General features: G+C 40.6%; 1 protein-coding gene across 1 annotated transcript; it reads left to right on the plus strand.

Annotated features, from left to right (window-relative positions):
• The first annotated feature begins 2372 nt into the window (after positions 1 to 2372).
• On the plus strand, positions 2373 to 24728 carry LOC117443067 (coronin-2B-like). Its single transcript, XM_034079003.2, has 14 exons — positions 2373 to 2455; positions 7251 to 7451; positions 7698 to 7814; positions 9497 to 9646; positions 10787 to 10987; positions 16641 to 16757; positions 17370 to 17474; positions 17577 to 17673; positions 18196 to 18311; positions 23169 to 23259; positions 23334 to 23446; positions 24008 to 24166; positions 24251 to 24319; positions 24650 to 24728. The coding sequence occupies exons 1-14, from the start codon at positions 2441 to 2443 to the stop codon at positions 24713 to 24715; spliced, it is 1617 nt and encodes a 538-aa protein (XP_033934894.1). The 5' UTR covers positions 2373 to 2440; the 3' UTR covers positions 24716 to 24728.
• Positions 24729 to 25032: the final 304 nt, after the last annotated feature.

Here is a 25032-nt window from a genome sequence, read left to right on the forward strand (position 1 = left end):
TCAAATCAGTAAATACTCCGCTGGTGAATACGTCATCACTTCACCACTCTCTGAGATAACATTATGATTCCTCTCCGAAAAGGTCTGGTTTGAACTGGTATCAAACTCTAATGTTTGATAATGCATTGTTCTTTCCCTTCCCAAAAAATACAAAGTATGTGATCCTAAAAAGATGGAGTCTCCTGCCCTTTGCCACCATCCTCCTGTCCATCCATCCCACACTAACCGAAGTGGTGAATTCAATGGATGACTGTCCTGGGTTTCTTCTTCTGGAAAAAACACCAAATGTCCCCCGAATCTTGCAGGACGGGACGATCCTGGACCAGAACCGATATAAAGTCGTTTGCCAATGTCTTCCCCGAACTTCAACCACAACTAGCTTTCTCTCTTCCACCTTCCCTACCACCTTGAGCACCACTTTATCTACAACTACAGACAAAACAACAACAGGCCCAACAACCACAACAACAACCACCACCACCGCCCCCACAACAACGACAACGACGACAACAACAACAACAACGAAAAAGAAAGACAATCCTGATGATAACAAGGGTGGTGAAGGAGGAGATGGTGGAGAGGGAGGTGCTTTAGGAGGTGCTTTAGGAGGAGGTGGAGGTGGTAATTTGCATACAACAGTTCCTGCTACTTCTCAAAATGCCACTACATCTGGCCATGTAGCTACCACAACAAGAATTCCTTTAACTGCTGCTATCCCCAGTTTGGCCACTAAACCTACAACTACAGAAACATCAACCGGAACAACTTCCCAAACCAGAACTAACTTCACCACTACGACATCTACCCCAACTATTCCTGCAACTTCCAAACTCCAAACCAACACAACCAACCCAATGCTAAATATTCCTGCTACTTCTGAACCCAAAACTAACTCCACCAATCCAAAATCAACCACAACTATTCCTTCAAGTTCCGAACCCCAAATTAACACAACCAACAGGACACCAACGACCTTCACTTCTCCAACTCCCGGACCCCAAACCAACACAACCAACCCTACGCCAACTATTCCTGCTACTTCCAAACCCCAAACCAACACAACCAACCGGACCTCAACGGCCCTCATTCCTGACATGTCTGCATCCGAAAATAACATTTCCGAACACCAAACCAAGTCATCAGCTACTTCTTTAACCTCTTGTCTGATATGTTCGTACATTTTTTGTATACTGTTTTGCTAATACCTGATTTACAGCTAGGCTAGTACAACCCTACTGGACGATACCAAAGGGGAAGTGCCAGAATAAAAATATATGGATGCATGTACTGTCTCATAACAGTGAAATTGTAGGTATCTAGGTAGTTCGGGTTGCCTTAACCCGACCATGTTTAAATTAATTGGATGCCACATGTTGAAATCACATTAAATATGTATATGAAAATCTAACCAATTGTAACCCGACGATATGAATGAAATCATGCAAAAATCAGCTTTTTTTTCAAATGCGTCTCAGAGAGCTTTAAAATCTCAACTTCCGACATCTAGAGGAAAAATAAAATCAATACAAATCCGAATTGTTTTTGATTTATTTGGGCTATTTAATTTCGCTAATCATAGCTTTAAAGAAAAGGTGTGCTTTGCATAGATTAAGAGGGAGATTGAGAATGTCTAATTATTTAGTCATTTTAGTCAAATCAATGGCACAAAACTGCATGAAATATAAATATTATTCAGATCACCGCTACCAAGGCACTTTAAGTGGATCAACCGGCCCATCACACTCTACAGGACGTCTTAGTAACGAAATATATTTAACTTGAGACTGCTTTATTTCCTGATGTTACCTTTAATCAGAGGCAAGAAGCTAAAGACTACAACTCCCATGATGCAACGCTACCTCACCCCACAGTAATCTCTGTCCATGTTAATGTTGGATTGAGAGCCCCCTAGTGGCAGAAAATGGCAAATCAACAATCAAGTTAGTATTGTCAAGGAATTGTGATGGTCATTTGAAGTGGAATCCTGTGTGTGTGTGTGTGTGTGTGTGTGTGTGTGTGTGTGTGTGTGTGTGTGTGTGTGTGTGTGTGTGTGTGTGTGTGTGTGTGTGTGTGTGTGTGTGTGTGTGTGTGTGTGTGTGTGTGTGTGTGTGTGTGTGTGTGTGTGTGTGTGTGTGTGTGTGTGTGTGCACGCATGTCCAGCAGTATCGGATGTAAAGTTTTGTTTGTGCGCGTGCAGCCGTGCATAAACAGCTAAGCTAATTTGGAAGTTGAGGCGAGACGTCAAGGATCTCACACTCACACACACACACACACACACACACACACACACACACACACACACACACACACACACACACACACACACACACACACACACACACACACACACTTACTGCTGTCAGAAGTCAGGACTCTTTCACTGCCATCTTGAAGATATATTCACAGTTTGTCTGCAGGAGGAGACGTCAGTGAGTCCTACATGACCGTATCTGAGGTAAGTCGACATCCTTATATTTGTATTGATCTACATTTTATTTATTTCTATAAGAAGGTCGGGGAAAACGATGTTTACATGTTGACAGTTAGCGAAGTTTTGCAGTGAAAATGTTATCTCAACACTTCAACTTCGGTAGATTTCTAATTCATTCCCTGTGAAAAATTCTCACATTCATCTTTAACATTTCCACTCAATTCATTCTCAAATGTCTCCGACTCTATTCTCCGCAATTCACATTGATTCCCGACTTTTACTCAATATTTCTACTTCATTCCCCACATTTTAAATTCCATTACATTTTTGACATTTGAACTTTATTCCAACACAGGTGCGTTTTTAAAATGAGAACAATTATTAAAATCAACAAAATGACATTTCCATGTAGCTTTAAAGTTTCTGATGTTATGATGTATTCAGTATGTAGTGTCTCTCCTGGGACATGTCTCCTTGCTTTAATGTTCAAAAATCTCTTTATTGTTCTCATACTGCCTGTACTGCAGCACCTCTTTTCACCCTCTGTCTGAAACCAGAGCCCACGAGTATCTGTAATTCTACTTGAGTAAAGGATGTGTTTACTTTTGCCATCTCTGCATAAAAGTACCTCAAAACTGTCCTTTTATGCAGTACTTTAGTTAGAGTCATGTGCGTTAGGGGGGCCACAGAGGCCAGTGCTCCCCTGGGCCCCCCTACAAAAGAATAAATCTACGATAATGCAAGTCATGTAAAATACTGAGTTACTGTGCTTCAACCCGGGCCACAGTTATCAGTTATGTCATTTTAAGTTGAAACTAAGTTACTGGGAAAAAAATGGTGACTAAAACAAATATCAAGATGTAGGTTTGGCCCAGTCTGCTCTGATTGGTTAGCTGGCCGGCACTGTTGTGATTGGGCAACCGCTTAGGGTTGTCCCGCCCCTTAGCCTATCACGTATAATCTGTTGGAGCGCTATTTGCGCTTTTCCACTGCAGCACATCACTTCTTTTTGCTTTTCCACTCAGGGATACTTTTTCACCTTTTTCTGGCCCTCCAAAATCGAGGTTCTTCCCGGGCCAACAACCGGGCTGAATATGCTAAACTAGTGACGTAACTCTCGACTGCTGAATGGTCAGAGAGAATCGCTGGCTCGGGGGCTACAGCTACAACATGATGAACATATTTGACCGTGATTTAATTGTAATACACGTTTCAAAATGATGCCGACGTAACAACATACTGATACCGGTTAGTAAAAACCATGAATTAATGCTTTGACAAGTCTGAAGACAGACGGCAGAGAAAATGCGTGTTTTCTGAATGGAGATCGGCTAAGCTAACGTTGTAAATGCTCCGACCGTCCACACTAACGACCGTAAACACTTCGCATTGAAGATGACGTCACGGCAGTTTTATGCAGCGTCGCACCGTCCGCCGAACGGCCGATCACCCCGCCTACACTGCGTTACTATAGTTACTACCCCTGTTAATAAACTGTAATGGAAACACAGCATAAAGTGAGCCTGGCCTAACAAGGCCTAACCATACCGTACTAAGCCGTGCTAGGTCCTGCAGTGGAAACGCGCCTAAGATCCGGTGCTAAAGGCAGGGAAATATAACATACTTTAAACAAGTCCGTGAATTTGATGCTGAACTAACCGTGGACATCATAGCAGGTATTTGGTGGTTTTCTGTGTTATATTTCATAATTTCGGAGGGTATTCAAAGTGGAAATGTGTGTTTTTTTTCCGCCGCAGTAAGCTGATCTCTTGTAAAGGTCAAAAGTCAGTAAGACATGCTGCTGTAACAACAGCAAAGTGTGTATGTACCGATAAATATTTAATAACACAAACTGTTCTGGATGGAGGATTTATCTGTGTGTGTGTGTGTGTGTGTGTGTGTGTGTGTGTGTGTGTGTGTGTGTGTGTGTGTGTGTGTGTGTGTGTGTGTGTGTGTGTGTGTGTGTGTGTGTGAGTGTGAGAGAGTGTGAATGATTAAGAAGTTATTGAAGAAATTGATTCATTATTGATGTTACGTTCCCTGGTAGAGCTAGGGGTACCAAGGGAAGTAGCGACACGAAAGACAGCTGGACGAGAGAAAGAGGAGAGGAAACTCAATGCTCAAGGAGTTTAAGTGCGGTTTTAATAAGAACATAAGTAAGGCGGCTCACCAGCCGAATTACAACACAAGAATACAATAACCAGCACACAACTAGGCTGGGTCTCACACAGAGACACGCTGCACACATGCAGCAGCCAGACGAGAAGGAGAGGAAGAAGGGGCCTCACTGCCGCCCTCCTCCGGTCCTATATGGAAGTCCTGATTGTCGATTAGGATCACCTGGGGAGAGGCTGCACCTGGGGACAATCAGAGGGAGAGAGGAAAACACACACACACTACGGCACGTAACACTTCCCCCCATAAAACACACCTTATACTGCTCACCAGCAGCCAACACCGGAGCAACACATGGAACACACACAACACACACACCACTCACTGAACACAGATCCACATCGCTCTGAGCCAGGTCCACACCCACCGCTTCAGAGACGGAAACACCCACACTACTGTCACAGACGGATGCAGAACTCAACTGCACCTCACCACTCTGTCGCATCGCAACCGGGTGCCGGTCTTTTGGCTTTTCCAGAGCCGCTGCCACCTGCTCCTTCCGAGCTACACACTCTGCCTTTAGATGACCAGGATCAAGACAAAAGAAACACGATCTCTTTTTCTTGGGTCCTGGAAGAGAAGCAGAATGAGCCTGTGTGGCACGCCTGTTACGAGCTTTCCGGAAACCAACACGATGAGGAGAATCGCTCTGAGCCAAAAGCTCACGCCCTTCCTCATCCGCCATAGTGGTGGCCTGCTTCCTCTTCCAAGCTGCACAGTCTGCTATCATGTGACCTGGGTCAAGACAAAAAAAACAAGCTCTGTCTATCCTGGGACCTAACACTGGAACACTGGCACAGGGAACATCATTATTAGGAGCTCTCCGATAAGTGTCCCGCTGAGGAGGGTCCCGCTGAAACAAAACGCTCCTGTGTATCAGCGCACTCTCGTCTGCCAGAGTGGCAGCCTGCTGAAGGGTAGTCACTCTCTGCTCATTCAGGTAGACTACCGTACGCTCCGGTACACAGTTTTTGAACTCCTCTACCAGCATCAGCTCACATACGGAAGCGATGTCATCCGCTTTACACGCTCTACACCACCTGTCAAAGAGGACTTTCTTCTCCCTCGCGAAGTCCACGTATGTTTGGCCAGCAGCTTTCTTCATGCCGCGAAAACCCTGCCTGTAGGCCTCAGGCACCAGCTCATATGCCCTGAGAATAGCACCTTTCACCTTGTCATGCTCCAAACTATCCTCGACAGAAAGAGAAGAGCAAGCCGCTTGAGCCTTGCCGACTAGCTTGCACTGTACGAGTATGGCCCACACGTCTTCTGGCCAGCGCAGAGCAGCAGCAATGCGCTCAAATGCACTAAAGAACATCTCCACTTCCGACTCCAGAAAGACAGGGACCAGCTGAATGTTGCTACCAGCATCAAAAGCAGCAGCAGAACCTGAAGGTGTAACGGCAGAATCACCCACCACAGCTGCTTGGAGCTCTAGCTGACGCATCCGGACAGCAGTGTCTGCCTCCAACTTCCTGATCTCCAGCTCCTGCCTGAGCTGAAACTCTCGCTCACGCTCACGCTCCTCCCTCTCACACTGGAGACGAGCCATACGCACTTTTACCCTGGCATCTAATTTAGACCCCATAGTAACGGCTACTTACAAATTTTATTATTTATTTATTTACAAACTTCCCCAGATCCTGCCTACCAACCTTTACCTAACTATCTTCTGGAGCGTGCCGGGCTCGAGGCGACTTTAAAGGCAAACATCAGCGGAATGAATCAGGGAATGAATCCCCACCCAGGATTACCCCGAAAATAAAAAAGGCAAAATAAAAAATGAGTGCCTGAAGGAAGGACTGATTCAGTCCAGCTAGACACTCCCCTGTCTAAACTGAGGAAGCTGTTCAACAGGAAGACACTTCACAGCCACTCTTACACCTATATACACGACTGCTCACCACCACACACAATATCAACACTAACCAACAACCAAATACTCACTCTTTGTCTCAAAGATTGGACGAGCCCCCATGTTACGTTCCCTGGTAGAGCTAGGGGTACCAAGGGAAGTAGCGACACACCAGACAGCTGGACGAGAGAAAGAGGAGAGGAAACTCAATGCTCAAGGAGTTTAAGTGCGGTTTTAATAAGAACATATTAAGGCGGCTCACCAGCCGAATTACAACACAAGAATACAATAACCAGCACACAACTAGGCTGGGTCTCACACAGAGACACGCTGCACACATGCAGCAGCCAGACGAGAAGGAGAGGAAGAAGGGGCCTCACTGCCGCCCTCCTCCGGTCCTATATGGAAGTCCTGATTGTCGATTAGGATCACCTGGGGAGAGGCTGCACCTGGGGACAATCAGAGGGAGAGAGGAAAACACACACACACCACCACACACACACCACCACACACACACTACGGCACGTAACAATTGATAAGATTATGAAAGACAGCTGATTGGATTATTCATGAGACCAGATAATAAAACTGTCCAAGTCACACACACACACACACACACACACACACACACACACACACACACACACACACACACACACACACACACACACACACACACACACACACACACACACACACACACACACACACACACACCACACACACACACACACACACACACACACACACACACACACACTAAAGTTTTCCTAACCTCTCCCCCTTCAGATGTCGTGGCGCTCGTCTTTCCGATGCTCAAAGTTTCGTCACGTTTTCGGGAAGCCGTCCAATAAGGAGCACAGCTACGACGGGGTGCCAATCACACGCGGTGTCCATGACAACCACTACTGCTCAGCCAATCCCTGCTTCATCGCCGTGGTGACGGAGTGCGAAGGGGGCGGGGCTTTCCTGGTGCTGCCCCTCCACCACGTGAGAATTCTGTTGAAAGGATAAAATATTATACAAAAAGAAGTACAAATATTTGTTGATACAAACCAGAACACACGCAGTACATTATGAACATGGTATTGTCCACAGTATTGACTGTTACATATGTAATGTAATGTAAAGTGTAAAGTGCTGTAATAAAAAATGTAATGAATTATTATTATTATTATTATTATTATTATTATTATTATACATTCTTGCGTTACTCTTTTGTTTCCCTGCTCTCAGACGGGCCGGGTGGACCCTCAGCACCCGAGGGTCTGTGGCCACAGAGGAAGGGTTCTGGACGTGAAGTGGAACCCGTTCAACGATCACTGCATCGCCTCGTGTTCGGAGGACGGCACCGTAAGCACCTGTGTGTTTACATGCATATGTTTACAGACATACAAGTACCTCAAAACTGTACTTGTATGCAGTACTTTTGTTTGAAAAATATCACTTGCCACCGGCTTGAGCTTCAATCTCAGGATCCAGGTATTTGTGATCCTCTCCAGAATGGAAGTAGTCATCACTTACAGTTCTGCCTTTAACGCAGTCGTCCCGGGCAGATCGGTTTCCAAGCCATCTGCCCTAGGGTTTCCCCCAACGTCTGCCAATGGATTAAGGACCTCCTGACTAACCGCCCCAGACAGTGAGAACAGGCCCTCACCTCTCCTCCACCCTCACCCTCACACACGGTGCACCACAGGGCTGTGTGCTGGGCCCCATGCTCTACTCCCTGTACACCTATGACTGTGCCCCCGCTCACCCCACCAACACCATCGTCAAGTTCACGGACGACACAACCGTGGTGGGACTGATCCCAAGAGGAGATGAGTCAGCCTACGGGGATGAAGTCCAGAGACGGGCAGCGTGGTGTTCAGATCATGACCTTGTTCTGAACTCCATCAAACAAAAGAACTCGTTATAGACTTCAGGAGAAACAGCACAACACCAGATCCACTGGACATCAACGGCAACTGTGTGAAAAGGGTTCCCGCCTTCAGGTTCCTCGGCACACACATCGCTGAAGATCTATCCTGGTCTATCAACACCACAACATCTGTGAAAAGGCCCAGCAGCGACTCCACCTGCTGAGCATCCTCAGGACAAACAACCTGCGGGAGAAGCTTCTGGTGTCTTTCTACCGCTGCTCCATAGAGAGAGTGCTGGCATATTGCCTCACCACGTGGTGCCAGCTGCTCAGAAGAGGACCCTTCAGAGGGTTCACAGCCCAGAAGGTCATCGGCTGCTCACTGCCTTCTCTGGAGGAGCTCTTCAGCCAACGCTGCCTCAACAGAGCAGACTCTTCACACCCTGGACACTTCCTGTTTGCTCTTCTGCCCTCCGGTCGACGCTACAGGTCAATTCAATCAAGGACAAACCCACTGGAAAACCGTTTCTACCCCAGAGCCATACGAGAACTGAACACCGTCAGACGCTGAACTGAACAGTTACAACTTCCAACTGCACGACTTTTTAATAGTTTATTAACTTATTAACTGATCGACATCAGAGATGCAAAATATCATCCCTGTGTTTCTATAGTGTAAACTGTGTTTAAATGATGTGCGGGCATGTATTAAGGACTATGTTGGTATGGATGTGTGAGCATATGTTTATATAGATAGATATTTATTCGTTTTATGTGGAAATGCACTGCGAGGATTGCTTTTTTTAAATGTCGTTGTACCTGGTGCACATACAGAGCATCAGCTAGTTCCTGAGCAGTGTCCTTCACATGCTGATATCCAAGAGAGGGAGTCACACAGTCACAAGATGGAGGAACAGAAAGCAGTCTTCAATGTTTACTTCAGATTAGCTCCACGTCAGAAATGAGCATGCTTGATGTCTCTCTCCATAGAGGCTGAGTCATCATGTTCATCACAGAGCTATCATCTGCCTCAAGCAGTCCTGATGCTCTTCTTGGTCATCACACATCCTGTCACGTTCACAGCTCCAGTTGATACCTCTGTTAGCATGCTACTCTCACGTTGGAAGAGGACATTCAGTGTTTTCCAGCTTATGTAAGAGTGCTGTGTGTTCAGGTGAAGATCTGGGACGTCCCGGTGTGCGGCGTCCAGCAGAACCTCACCACGGCCAGGAAGACTCTGATTGGTCACTCCAGGAGAGTGGGGCTTATCGAGTGGCATCCGATAGCGGAGAACCTGCTGTTAAGCTCCGCCTACGACTACAAGGTCAGGATCCTGATTTGCCGATTTATTATAAACCAAACTTAAAGGTGGGGTAGGTAAGTTTGAGAAACCGGCTCGAGATACACTTGTTGTTATATTCCATGGAATGCTCTTAACATCCCGATAGCTATGAATATCTGAAGTGCTTTGACAACAAATCCATAAATAAATATCATCTGTGGAAGCCGTGGCGCTGTAGAAAGCACGACCAATCATCTGAGCCGGCGAAAGTAACTGGATGGCCTACCTGCCTGTCAGCCTTCCATCTGGGCACACACTCATCTCGTGCCCTGTGTGTTGGGGGAGGGGCTCTGTGAGGAAGGGGCAGATTTCTTCCGGCTGTGTATTTTCAAATTCTAGCGCACTCGAGCTGGTTTCTCCAAAATGACCGACCCCACCTTTAACCTTACAAATTAGAAAATGTAAAAGGTCTCCTATTATACTATTTTTAGGCATATATTATAGGTCTTAGATATATAATAATAAGACATTTCTATGAAGTGTTTTGCTCAAAATACCAAACAGATCATTCTAGCCTCAAACCCCTCTATTTCAGCCCAGTTACTAAAGCGATGATTCTGGGTTGAAAGCTTTAAAACAAAACGCTGCCAGCAGATACTCAGCTAAACGCTGCCGTGATTAAACGCCATATCATGTTCCAAAACACATCAAGGATTATTCCTGAAACAGTCTGGAGCTCAAACTCTTTTTGTCTCTGAGGTTTACCACAAGGTGAGTTCCTTTCTACTTCCTGCTTCTTCACACACATGCTCTCCAGTACAGGTTAGCTCTGAGTGTTAGCGATGCTAATGTAAACAAAGACCATATTACGTCCAAAACGTTGCGCATTGTTTCTGATAGCAACGTTTCTGATTGAGCCGTGGGTGTAAAGCCCGCCCACATTTCAGATATTACATCATATCGGACGCAGATCTGGATCAGCTCCGTTGTTCCCCGTTTTTAGAGATTTGGGTACGGAGGAAAAGAGAGAGGGTTTTATTTCCTGACGCTGCGTGAGTTCCCCGACACACCGGGGACACATGTGGATAAAATACATCAAAAAGTGCATTTTGCATGATATGAAACTTACAAATCGGGTGATTCTTGGACCAAACAGCCCTGATGTTGCCTCTGTTTCCCCAGGTCCTCCTCTGGGATGTTTCCCAGGCGGGTTCGGTCCTCAGGTGTCCGGTCCGGGTGGTTCTGTCTCCGGTTCACCATCGATACCCATCTGACGCTCTGCTGCTGTCCGTCAGCTTCAACTCTGACGGCAGCCGGCTGGCCGTCACATCCAAAGACCGACGGATTCGAGTCCTGGACCCTCGAACAGGGAAGATCCTACAGGTACGCAGTGGTGGGAAGTAGTGGAGTACAAATACCTGTACTTTCTACTTCTTACATGTTGAACTCAAATACCTGTACTTTCTACTTCTTACATGTTGAACACAAATAACTGTACTTTCTACTTCTTACATGTTGAACTCAAATACCTGTACTTTCTACTTCTTACATGTTGAACTCAAATACCTGTACTTTCTACTTCTTACATGTTGAACTCAAATACCTGTACTTTCTACTTCTTACATGTTGAACTCAAATACCTGTACTTTCTACTTCTTACGTTGAACACAAATACCTGTACTTTCTACTTCTTACATGTTGAACTCAAATACCTGTACTTTCTACTTCTTACATGTTGAACTCAAATACCTGTACTTTCTACTTATCACATGTTGAACTCAAATACCTGTACTTTCTACTTCTTACGTTGAACTCAAATACCTGTACTTTCTACTTCTTACATGTTGAACTCAAATACCTGTACTTTCTACTTCTTACATGTTGAACACAAATACCTGTACTTTCTACTTATCTCATGTTGAACTCAAATACCTGTACTTTCTACTTCTCACATGTTGAACCCAAATACCTGTACTTTCTACTTCTTACATGTTGAACCCAAATACCTGTACTTTCTACTTCTTACATGTTGAACTCAAATACCTGTACTTTCTACTTCTTACATGTTGAACTCAAATACCTGTACTTTCTACTTCTTACATGTTGAACACAAATAGCTGTACTTTCTACTTCTCACATGTTGAACACAAATACCTGTACTTTCTACTTCTTACATGTTGAACTCAAATACCTGTACTTTCTACTTCTTACATGTTGAACTCAAATACCTGTACTTTCTACTTCTTACATGTTGAACTCAAATACCTGTACTTTCTACTTCTTACATGTTGAACTCAAATACCTGTACTTTCTACTTCTTCCATGTTGAACTCAAATACCTGTACTTTCTACTTCTCACATGTTGAACACAAATACCTGTACTTTCTACTTCTTACATGTTGAACTCAAATACCTGTACTTTCTACTTCTCACATGTTGAACACAAATACCTGTACTTTCTACTTCTTACATGTTGAACTCAAATACCTGTACTTTCTACTTCTTACATGTTGAACTCAAATACCTGTACTTTCTACTTCTTACATGTTGAACTCAAATACCTGTACTTTCTACTTCTTACATGTTGAACTCAAATACCTGTACTTTCTACTTCTTCCATGTTGAACTCAAATACCTGTACTTTCTACTTCTCACATGTTGAACACAAATACCTGTACTTTCTACTTCTTACATGTTGAACTCAAATACCTGTACTTTCTACTTCTCACATGTTGAACACAAATACCTGTACTTTCTACTTCTTACATGTTGAACACAAATAGCTGTACTTTCTACTTCTTCCATGTTGAACTCAAATACCTGTACTTTCTACTTCTTACATGTTGAACCCAAATACCTGTACTTTCTACTTCTTACATGTTGAACTCAAATACCTGTACTTTCTACTTCTTACATGTTGAACTCAAATACCTGTACTTTCTACTTCTTACATGTTGAACTCAAATACCTGTACTTTCTACTTCTTACATGTTGAACTCAAATACCTGTACTTTCTACTTCTTACATGTTGAACTCAAATACCTGTACTTTCTACTTCTTACATGTTGAACCCAAATACCTGTACTTTCTACTTCTTACATGTTGAACTCAAATACCTGTACTTTCTACTTCTTACATGTTGAACTCAAATACCTGTACTTTCTACTTCTTCCATGTTGAACTCAAATACCTGTACTTTCTACTTCTCACATGTTGAACACAAATACCTGTACTTTCTACTTCTTACATGTTGAACTCAAATACCTGTACTTTCTACTTCTCACATGTTGAACCCAAATACCTGTACTTTCTACTTCTTACATGTCGAACACAAAAACCTGTACTTTCTACTTCTTCCATGTTGAACTCAAATACCTGTACTTTCTACTTCTCACATGTTGAACACAAATACCTGTACTTTCTACTTCTCACATGTTGAACACAAATACCTGTACTTTCTACTTCTCTCATGTTGAACTCAAATACCTGTACTTTCTACTTCAGACATGTTGAACTCAAATACCTGTACTTTCTACTTCTCACATGTTGAACACAAATACCTGTACTTTCTACTTCTCACATGTTGAACTCAAATACCTGTACTTTCTACTTCTCTCATGTTGAACTCAAATACCTGTACTTTCTACTTCTTACATGTTGAACACAAATACCTGTACTTTCTACTTCTCACATGTTGAACTCAAATACCTGTACTTTCTACTTCTCTCATGTTGAACTCAAATACCTGTACTTTCTACTTCTTACATGTTGAACCCAAATACCTGTACTTTCTACTTCTTACATGTTGAACTCAAATACCTGTACTTTCTACTTCTTACATGTTGAACTCAAATACCTGTACTTTCTACTTCTTACATGTTGAACCCAAATACCTGTACTTTCTACTTCTTACATGTTGAACTCAAATACCTGTACTTTCTACTTCTTACATGTTGAACTCAAATACCTGTACTTTCTACTTCTTACATGTTTAACCCAAATACCTGTACTTTCTACTTCTTACATGTTGAACCCAAATACCTGTACTTTCTACTTCTTACATGTTGAACTCAAATACCTGTACTTTCTACTTCTTACATGTTGAACTCAAATACCTGTACTTTCTACTTCTTCCATGTTTAACTCAAATACCTGTACTTTCTACTTCTCACATGTTGAACACAAATACCTGTACTTTCTACTTCTTACATGTTGAACTCAAATACCTGTACTTTCTACTTCTCACATGTTGAACCCAAATACCTGTACTTTCTACTTCTTACATGTTGAACTCAAATACCTGTACTTTCTACTTCTTACATGTTGAACTCAAATACCTGTACTTTCTACTTCTCTCATGTTGAACTCAAATACCTGTACTTTCTACTTCTTACGTTGAACACAAATACCTGTACTTTCTACTTCTTACATGTTGAACTCAAATACCTGTACTTTCTACTTCTTACATGTTGAACTCAAATACCTGTACTTTCTACTTCTTACATGTTGAACTCAAATACCTGTACTTTCTACTTCTTACATGTTGAACACAAATACCTGTACTTTCTACTTATCTCATGTTGAACTCAAATACCTGTACTTTCTACTTCTTACATGTTGAACTCAAATACCTGTACTTTCTACTTCTTACATGTTGAACACAAATACCTGTACTTTCTACTTATCTCATGTTGAACCCAAATACCTGTACTTTCTACTTCTTACATGTTGAACCCAAATACCTGTACTTTCTACTTCTTACATGTTGAACTCAAATACCTGTACTTTCTACTTCTTACATGTTGAACTCAAATACCTGTACTTTCTACTTCTTCCATGTTGAACTCAAATACCTGTACTTTCTACTTCTCACATGTTGAACACAAATACCTGTACTTTCTACTTCTTACATGTTGAACTCAAATACCTGTACTTTCTACTTCTCACATGTTGAACACAAATACCTGTACTTTCTACTTCTTACATGTTGAACTCAAATACCTGTACTTTCTACTTCTTACATGTTGAACCCAAATACCTGTACTTTCTACTTCTTACATGTTGAACCCAAATACCTGTACTTTCTACTTCTTACATGTTGAACTCAAATACCTGTACTTTCTACTTCTCTCATGTTGAACTCAAATACCTGTACTTTCTACTTCTTACGTTGAACACAAATACCTGTACTTTCTACTTCTTACATGTTGAACCCAAATACCTGTACTTTCTACTTCTTACATGTTGAACTCAAATACCTGTACTTTCTACTTCTTACATGTTGAACTCAAATACCTGTACTTTCTACTTCTTACATGTTGAACACAAATACCTGTACTTTCTACTTCTCATGTTGAACCCAAATACCTGTACTTTCTACTTCTCACATGTTGAACCCAAATACCTGTACTTTCTACTTCTTCCATGTTGAACTCAAATACCTGTACTTTCTACTTCTTCCATGTTGAACTCAAATACCTGTACTTTCTACTTCTCTCATGTTGAACACAAATACCTGTACTTTCTACTTCTCACATGTTGAACTCAAATACCTGTACTTTCTACTTCTTCCATGTTGAACTCAAATACCTGTACTTTCTACTTCTCACATGTTGAACCCAAATACCTGTACTTTCTACTTCTTACATGTTGAACACAAATACCTGTACTTTCTACTTCTCTCATGTTGAACTCAAATACCTGTACTTTCTACTTCTCTCATGTTGAACTCAAATACCTGTACTTTCTACTTCTCACATGTTGAACTCAAATACCTGTACTTTATACTTCACATGTTGAACTCAAATACCTGTACTTTCTACTTCCTATGTTGAACTCAAATACCTGTACTTTCTACTTCTCTCATGTTGAACTCAAATAACTGTACTTTCTACTTCTCACATGTTGAACCTCAAATACTGTACTTTCTACTTCTCTCATGTTGAACTCAAATACCTGTACTTTCTACTTCTCACATGTTGAACTCAAAACCTGTACTTTCTACTTCTTCATGTTGAACTCAAAACTGTATTACTTCTCTCATTTCCAAACAGCTGGTTCCTTTAGTCTGAATGTGTGTTGGTGTGTGGTCATTATTCTTTAGAGTCATTGCGTGCCTATTGGTTGGAACACGATCCGTGTATCCATCACTTCCTGGTCTTCTCTAAAGAAGAGGGACCAATGGAAGCGTTGTCATGTTGCCGTTGGTCACCATGGAAACATTCATTAGCTAACAATGACATTATTGTTCTATTAATATAAAGGGAGGTCAGGTACTCTTTAAAGCAGCTGCTAGCTATGGGTACTTTTGACTGAAGGACACTTCAAAGCCTCTTTACTTTCACTTGAGTAAAGAAGTTTAGCCAGTACTTCTACTTTCACCAGAGTATTTTTAAACACGAGTATATGTACTTCTACTTGAGTAAAGGATGTGTTGCCATCTCTGCAGGTGTGTTTCAGAAATGCTCATGTTGTGGTAATACCAGTGGTAGAAGAAGTATTCAGATACTTTACTTCAGTAAAAGTAACACTGCATTCAACATTTATGCCTTTTTTATCTCAGAAATGAGGTTACATTTCTATTGACCATAAAGAGTCAAACTTGTGGTAAAAAGTCAGAATAAAGTTGGCTTAAAAGATGTAAAACAGATTTGGGTGATTATTTATACTGTATACTATAAACTATGTAGAACAACAGTTCCACAAATACACATTGTGCACAAAATGGCCTTTTGTGTATATCATTACATTAATATATGTGTATATTCTAATATTGTTTCCTCACATGTTACCGCTGCAGACAAAAAAAGATCTGGTTAACTTTTTGTCAAATATTTCAATAATGTTTCTCTTATCTGACGAGTTCATATTACATCATTTCTCTTTCAAATGTACTGGAGTAGACGTATAAAGTAGCATAAAAGGGAAAAACTCAAGGAAAGTACCTCACAATTGTACTTAATTATAGTACTTGAGTAAATGTACTTAGTTACTTCCCACCTCTGGGTTATATTGATAACTTTTCTCCAACCCTTAGGTGTCCCGGAGTAAGTCCCACAGAGCGAGTAAGGTGTTGTTCATCGGAGGACTGAAGATGCTTCTCTCCACCGGCAGTTCGATCTGGAACCACCGACAGATCGTCCTCTGGGACCCCGTGAGACTCAAACACACACTTCTAATTCAATGCTTCATTAGTTAAAGGTCTCCTATTGCACTATTTCTAGACATATATTATAGCTCATCGCGGGTGAGTACCTTACTTCCTGCTTCTTCACACACATGCTCTCCAGTACAGGTTAGCTCTGAGTGTTAGCATGCTAATGTCAACACAGACCATATCACTTCCAGAACACGTCAGGCATTGTTTCTGACACAGCAACGCTTCTGATGGCCTGTGGGTGTAAAGCCCGCCCACATTTCAGATATTACGTCATATCGGACACACATCTGGATCAGCTCCGTTGTACCCCCGTTTTTAGAGATGTGGGTACTAGGGTTGCCAGAAACTGACCATGATCAAAATTGATTATTCGGCAGACCTGGCGAATAATAATCGATTATTCGACCGACCCCCCCATAATATTCGATTATGGAGACTGTAGCGAATATTCGAATAATCGCTGGCATCCCTAGTGGGTACGGAGCAAAAGAGAGAGGGTTTTGTTTTTCTCCTGACACACCGGAGACACATCGTTATGGATAAAAGACATCAACAAGGCATTTAGTCTGATAGGAGACCTTTAAATTAAGGTTTATTTGTTTCCAGGACGACTTATCTGAGCCGCTGTACGAAGAAGTTCTGGACGGATCTGCAGGAGTCCTCTTCCCGTTCTACGATCCGGACACACACATGCTCTACCTGGCTGGAAAGGTCTTACAAAACAGATTACCCAGAACCCCTTGCATGTTGATGGTGATCCAGTCTGGTTGTTAGGAAATTGAACCTAAAGGGAATTTAAACGCCTTTATTCAGGGTGACGGGAACATCCGGTACTACGAGCTGAGCACGGAGAAACCTTACATCAGCTTCCTGACAGAGTACCGGTCTCTGCTGCCACAGAAAGGACTTGGTGAGATCAACTAACACATTACGAAGTGTAGTGTTGCTTTTGAACATATATTTGCAGCCTAACACTTAAACCTTACCAACGCTAGCGCCCAATCGTAGGCGACATGATATTGCAGGAAAAACATACACTCTTATTTTATAAAAACGCTCTCCACCCTGTCTTAGCTAGCTTCACAACTTTACTTTGGGCCAAACTTATGTGAGGAAAAGACCAATATAGTTAGCTTTACAAGATATATTAGGTCAAAACACGACATTAGCTAGCTGTAGAATATGGTATTCAGAATAAAATACCAAGCAAAGCAGCAGCACCAACACTTAGTTTGGAAATTAGCCAACTTAGCGAGTTTCACTGTACTTATTCTGTAGAGAAAGCCAACTGTACAAACCCATTCCTAAGAAAATTAGCAATAACTTTTGTAACGAACCCAATCACCACGTTCTACTTGTTACTTATACGAGAAATACCTTTGGCTAGCTTTCGAGCTGTTTCCCGATGTTTAACGATCAACTGTCACCATAGGCGTGATGCCAAAGCGCGGACTGGACGTTGGCGCCTGCGAAGTTTTCAGATTTTACCGTCTGATCTCCATCAAAGACTTGGTGGAGCCGCTTTCCATGATCGTACCGCGGAAAGAGGTTAGCATCACACGTTAACTATTTACTGACCATTTATTTCCGTCTATCCTTCCAGTCCAGAGAGGGCAAGAGTACACACATCCTTTCCTCAAGTAGAAGTACACACATCCTTTCCTCAAGTAAAAGTACACACATCCTTTCCTCAAGTAAAAGTACACACATCCTTTCCTCAAGTAAAAGTACACACATCCTTTCCTCAAGTAGAAGTACACACATCCATTCCTCAAGTAGAAGTACAGATGCTTGTGTTTAAAAATAAGTAGAAAGTACAGGTATTTGTGTTCAACATGTAAGAAGTAGAAAGTACAGGTATTTGTGTTCAACATGTAAGAAGTAGAAAGTACAGGTATTTGAGTTCAACATGTGAGAAGTAGAAAGTACAGGTATTTGTGTTCAACATGAGAGAAGTAGAAAGTACAGGTATTTGAGTTCAACATGGGAGAAGTAGAAAGTACAGGTATTTGTGTTCAACATGTAAGAAGTAGAAAGTACAGGTATTTGAGTTCAACATGTAAGAAGTAGAAAGTACAGGTATTTGTGTTCAACATGTGAGAAGTAGAAAGTACAGGTATTTGAGTTCAACATGTGAGAAGTAGAAAGTACAGGTATTTGAGTTCAACATGTAAGAAGTAGAAAGTACAGGTATTTGAGTTCAACATGTAAGAAGTAGAAAGTACAGGTATTTGTGTTCAACATGTAAGAAGTAGAAAGTACAGGTATTTGAGTTCAACATGTGAGAAGTAGAAAGTACAGGTATTTGAGTTCAACATGAGAGAAGTAGAAAGTACAGGTATTTGAGTTCAACATGTAAGAAGTAGAAAGTACAGGTATTTGTGTTCAACATGTAAGAAGTAGAAAGTACAGGTATTTGAGTTCAACATGTAAGAAGTAGAAAGTACAGGTATTTGAGTTCAACATGTAAGAAGTAGAAAGTACAGGTATTTGTGTTCAACATGTAAGAAGTAGAAAGTACAGGTATTTGTGTTCAACATGTGAGAAGTAGAAAGTACAGGTATTTGTGTTCAACATGTGAGAAGTAGAAAGTACAGGTATTTGTGTTCAACATGTGAGAAGTAGAAAGTACAGGTATTTGTGTTCAACATGTGAGAAGTAGAAAGTACAGGTATTTGGGTTCAACATGTAAGAAGTAGAAAGTACAGGTATTTGTGTTCAACACGTGAGAAGTAGAAAGTACAGGTATTTGAGTTCAACATGTAAGAAGTAGAAAGTACAGTATTTGGGTTCAACATGAGAGAAGTAGAAAGTACAGGTATTTGAGTTCAACATGTAAGAAGTAGAAAGTACAGGTATTTGAGTTCAACATGTAAGAAGTAGAAAGTACAGGTATTTGAGTTCAACATGTAAGAAGTAGAAAGTACAGGTATTTGAGTTCAACATGTAAGAAGTAGAAAGTACAGGTATTTGAGTTCAACGTGTAAGAAGTAGAAAGTACAGGTATTTGAGTTCAACATGTAAGAAGTAGAAAGTACAGGTATTTGTGTTCAACATGTAAGAAGTAGAAAGTACAGGTATTTGGGTTCAACATGTAAGAAGTAGAAAGTACAGGTATTTGTGTTCAACACGTGAGAAGTAGAAAGTACAGGTATTTGAGTTCAACATGTAAGAAGTAGAAAGTACAGTATTTGGGTTCAACATGAGAGAAGTAGAAAGTACAGGTATTTGAGTTCAACATGTAAGAAGTAGAAAGTACAGTATTTGGGTTCAACATGAGAGAAGTAGAAAGTACAGGTATTTGAGTTCAACATGTAAGAAGTAGAAAGTACAGGTATTTGTGTTCAACATGTAAGAAGTAGAAAGTACAGGTATTTGAGTTCAACATGTAAGAAGTAGAAAGTACAGGTATTTGAGTTCAACATGTAAGAAGTAGAAAGTACAGGTATTTGTGTTCAACATGTAAGAAGTAGAAAGTACAGGTATTTGTGTTCAACATGAGAGAAGTAGAAAGTACAGGTATTTGGGTTCAACATGTGAGAAGTAGAAAGTACAGGTATTTGTGTTCAACATGTGAGAAGTAGAAAGTACAGGTATTTGTGTTCAACATGTGAGAAGTAGAAAGTACAGGTATTTGTGTTCAACATGTGAGAAGTAGAAAGTACAGGTATTTGGGTTCAACATGTAAGAAGTAGAAAGTACAGGTATTTGTGTTCAACACGTGAGAAGTAGAAAGTACAGGTATTTGAGTTCAACATGTAAGAAGTAGAAAGTACAGTATTTGGGTTCAACATGAGAGAAGTAGAAAGTACAGGTATTTGAGTTCAACATGTAAGAAGTAGAAAGTACAGGTATTTGAGTTCAACATGTAAGAAGTAGAAAGTACAGGTATTTGAGTTCAACATGTAAGAAGTAGAAAGTACAGGTATTTGAGTTCAACATGTAAGAAGTAGAAAGTACAGGTATTTGAGTTCAACGTGTAAGAAGTAGAAAGTACAGGTATTTGAGTTCAACATGTAAGAAGTAGAAAGTACAGGTATTTGTGTTCAACATGTAAGAAGTAGAAAGTACAGGTATTTGGGTTCAACATGTAAGAAGTAGAAAGTACAGGTATTTGTGTTCAACACGTGAGAAGTAGAAAGTACAGGTATTTGAGTTCAACATGTAAGAAGTAGAAAGTACAGTATTTGGGTTCAACATGAGAGAAGTAGAAAGTACAGGTATTTGAGTTCAACATGTAAGAAGTAGAAAGTACAGGTATTTGAGTTCAACATGTAAGAAGTAGAAAGTACAGTATTTGGGTTCAACATGAGAGAAGTAGAAAGTACAGGTATTTGAGTTCAACATGTAAGAAGTAGAAAGTACAGGTATTTGTGTTCAACATGTAAGAAGTAGAAAGTACAGGTATTTGTGTTCAACATGAGAGAAGTAGAAAGTACAGGTATTTGGGTTCAACATGTAAGAAGTAGAAAGTACAGGTATTTGAGTTCAACATGTAAGAAGTAGAAAGTACAGGTATTTGTGTTCAACATGAGAGAAGTAGAAAGTACAGGTATTTGGGTTCAACATGTAAGAAGTAGAAAGTACAGGTATTTGTGTTCAACATGTAAGAAGTAGAAAGTACAGGTATTTGTGTTCAACATGTGAGAAGTAGAAAGTACAGGTATTTGTGTTCAACATGTAAGAAGTAGAAAGTACAGGTATTTGTGTTCAACATGAGAGAAGTAGAAAGTACAGGTATTTGAGTTCAACATGTAAGAAGTAGAAAGTACAGGTATTTGTGTTCAACATGTAAGAAGTAGAAAGTACAGGTATTTGTGTTCAACATGTGAGAAGTAGAAAGTACAGGTATTTGAGTTCAACATGTAAGAAGTAGAAAGTACAGGTATTTGTGTTCAACATGTAAGAAGTAGAAAGTACAGGTATTTGTGTTCAACATGAGAGAAGTAGAAAGTACAGGTATTTGGGTTCAACATGTAAGAAGTAGAAAGTACAGGTATTTGAGTTCAACATGTAAGAAGTAGAAAGTACAGGTATTTGTGTTCAACATGTGAGAAGTAGAAAGTACAGGTATTTGAGTTCAACATGTGAGAAGTAGAAAGTACAGGTATTTGAGTTCAACATGTGAGAAGTAGAAAGTACAGGTATTTGAGTTCAACATGTGAGAAGTAGAAAGTACAGGTATTTGAGTTCAACATGTAAGAAGTAGAAAGTACAGGTATTTGTGTTCAACATGTGAGAAGTAGAAAGTACAGGTATTTGAGTTCAACATGTGAGAAGTAGAAAGTACAGGTATTTGAGTTCAACATGAGAGAAGTAGAAAGTACAGGTATTTGGGTTCAACATGTAAGAAGTAGAAAGTACAGGTATTTGAGTTCAACATGTAAGAAGTAGAAAGTACAGGTATTTGTGTTCAACATGAGAGAAGTAGAAAGTACAGGTATTTGGGTTCAACATGTAAGAAGTAGAAAGTACAGGTATTTGTGTTCAACATGTAAGAAGTAGAAAGTACAGGTATTTGTGTTCAACATGTGAGAAGTAGAAAGTACAGGTATTTGTGTTCAACATGTAAGAAGTAGAAAGTACAGGTATTTGTGTTCAACATGAGAGAAGTAGAAAGTACAGGTATTTGAGTTCAACATGTAAGAAGTAGAAAGTACAGGTATTTGTGTTCAACATGTAAGAAGTAGAAAGTACAGGTATTTGTGTTCAACATGTGAGAAGTAGAAAGTACAGGTATTTGAGTTCAACATGTAAGAAGTAGAAAGTACAGGTATTTGTGTTCAACATGTAAGAAGTAGAAAGTACAGGTATTTGTGTTCAACATGAGAGAAGTAGAAAGTACAGGTATTTGGGTTCAACATGTAAGAAGTAGAAAGTACAGGTATTTGAGTTCAACATGTAAGAAGTAGAAAGTACAGGTATTTGTGTTCAACATGTGAGAAGTAGAAAGTACAGGTATTTGAGTTCAACATGTGAGAAGTAGAAAGTACAGGTATTTGAGTTCAACATGTGAGAAGTAGAAAGTACAGGTATTTGTGTTCAACATGTAAGAAGTAGAAAGTACAGGTATGTGTGTTCAACATGAGAGAAGTAGAAAGTACAGGTATTTGGGTTCAACATGAGAGAAGTAGAAAGTACAGGTATTTGGGTTCAACATGTTAGAAGTAGAAAGTACAGGTATATGGGTTCAACATGTAAGAAGTAGAAAGTACAGGTATTAGAGTTCAACATGTAAGAAGTAGAAAGTAGGCCTACAGGTAGCCTACTTGCGTTCAACAGGTAAGTCAAAGTAAAAAGTCGTCAGAAAACTAAGTAGTGGAGTAAAGTACTGATACCAGAAAAAATGTACTTAAGAATAGTAACGAAGTATTTTTACTCCACGACTTCCAACCTCTGTTCCAGTCTGGTATTTTCCAAGCGGATCTGTACCCGATGACGGCAGGAAACCAGGCGGCCATGACGGCTCTGGAGTGGCTGTCGGGGATCAACAGAAGTCAGTAACTCATCCCTTTGGAGCCAAAATGGCCGACATACATGGTCCATCACCTCTTGTTTCTCTCTCTTTAGGTCCAGTGCTGATGTCCCTGAAACCTGGCATAGGAGTTTCCAACCCTTACCCAGAAACCCCTGCAGAGAAGATGGATCCACAGGGACCTGAGAATAATGACTGTATGGAAGAGGTAGTAAAAAATGAAACAGTAGTTTAAATAAAGGTTTAGGGTGGTTGAAGTAGCTCAAAAATAAGTGTTTTTCGGGCAGAATGGCATCACTTGACTGACATGGGAGTTGTTGGGCCTTCAAATGCCACTAATGAGAAGCTTTAAAAATGTTCACCATTGTCCAAATATCGCAGAAACGGCAAGTAGACAAAACCCCAGAAGTGGGAGAAGTACTCAGATCTTGAGTAAAAGTACCAGAGTGTAGGAATACTCTGGTACAGTAAAAGTCCTGCATTCAAAATGTTCCTCAAGTAAAAGTAGAAAAGTATTCTCATCAATCCTAACCTAAAAGTAGTCATTGTGCAGATTGGTCCATTTCAGAATAATATATATATGTTTTATAATTATTGATCAAGCTGCACAGGTGGTCAACTTCAGAAGCTATGTTAACGAAACCTCTCAATTCCCGCATAATAGACCTTTAACATATCATATTTCCAGCCGATTTGAGCTTGAATATGAAGGAAAGCTGTCCGTTATTCTGTCACCTAGTTTGCGTTTTTCCTGAATCTCTTCTTCGAGGCCTTCCTGGAGGAGCAGCTCTCATATCAGGACGCCAAATATCCCCGAAAAGCGAGCGATCTGTCGGGTTGGCAGCCGGACGAGACGCTGTGGACGAACTTCTTCACGCCGCACTGCTGCGAGCCGGCAGAGAAACCGCCGCCAAACTCCGAGAACGAGGTGGGAACACATCAGAAAACAGGAGAATATCCGGCGTGCAAAATGTGTTGTCTTCCTGCTAAGAAAGGCGTTCTATTCTTTCAGCTCCTGCAAGCTTTCTACAGACAGCAGGACGAGATCCGAGGCCTGAAGGACAAACTGAACGAGAAAGATGTGAGTGCACAGAAGGAGGCTAAAATATGTGTTGTTCGCTAAAATAATAAAAAAATGTTGTCTTACTGAAGTCTTTGGAGCCAAAATAGGATATTGGCATCTAAAAATGTATCGTAAAGAAACTTACGGTTGGTTTTTGAGTGTTACTCATCTTCAAATTACCATCTTTCATGGATGGTCCACGTTCTTCATTTCTCACATATATGTTTTACCATCTAATATTGTCCGTCTTTAAATCACCTTATTGTTTTTTGCATTATTTGAAGAGCACTTTGAGCTACTTCTCAGAGAGTTGATTTGTATTGTGATGTTTCCTTTGTTCCTCCACAGGTGAGGATCTCTCAGCTGGAGCTGGACATCAGAAACACCAGAAACAACCTGAGGGCGACTTTCTGAACCAACATGTACAACAAATAAACTGAAAAACACATTTTAACCTGGTTATTATTTTCCAGCCCTTCTAAAATAATATATTCTGGCAGTAGCAGTTAAAACAAAGTATTTCACATAATTAGAAATAAAAAGAATAGAAAATAATACAATCGAAAAATATAAGATACAATCGAACTAAAGAGTGAAAATATAAAAGTTGACCGTGAGACAAAATATGTAATAATCCGACAAATAAAACTCTATTTATCATCTTTTAACACATTTGAACATAAATATCATAATAATGAATAATCCTTAACTCTGAAAATACAAATGTTTAA

The sequence above is a fragment of the Pseudochaenichthys georgianus genome, unplaced genomic scaffold (assembly GCF_902827115.2).
Source record: "Pseudochaenichthys georgianus unplaced genomic scaffold, fPseGeo1.2 scaffold_531_arrow_ctg1, whole genome shotgun sequence".
In the NCBI taxonomy this organism is placed as follows: domain Eukaryota; kingdom Metazoa; phylum Chordata; class Actinopteri; order Perciformes; family Channichthyidae; genus Pseudochaenichthys; species Pseudochaenichthys georgianus.

What these genes read in the sequence shown, in the direction of transcription:
- LOC117443067 (XM_034079003.2), top strand. An exon ending in CGTGTTCGGAGGACGGCACC is followed by an intron (nt 7,815 to 9,496) that starts GTAAGCACCTGT and finishes CTGTGTGTTCAG; the next exon opens with GTGAAGATCTGGGACGTCCC. An exon ending in ACAAACTGAACGAGAAAGAT is followed by an intron (nt 24,320 to 24,649) that starts GTGAGTGCACAG and finishes GTTCCTCCACAG; the next exon opens with GTGAGGATCTCTCAGCTGGA.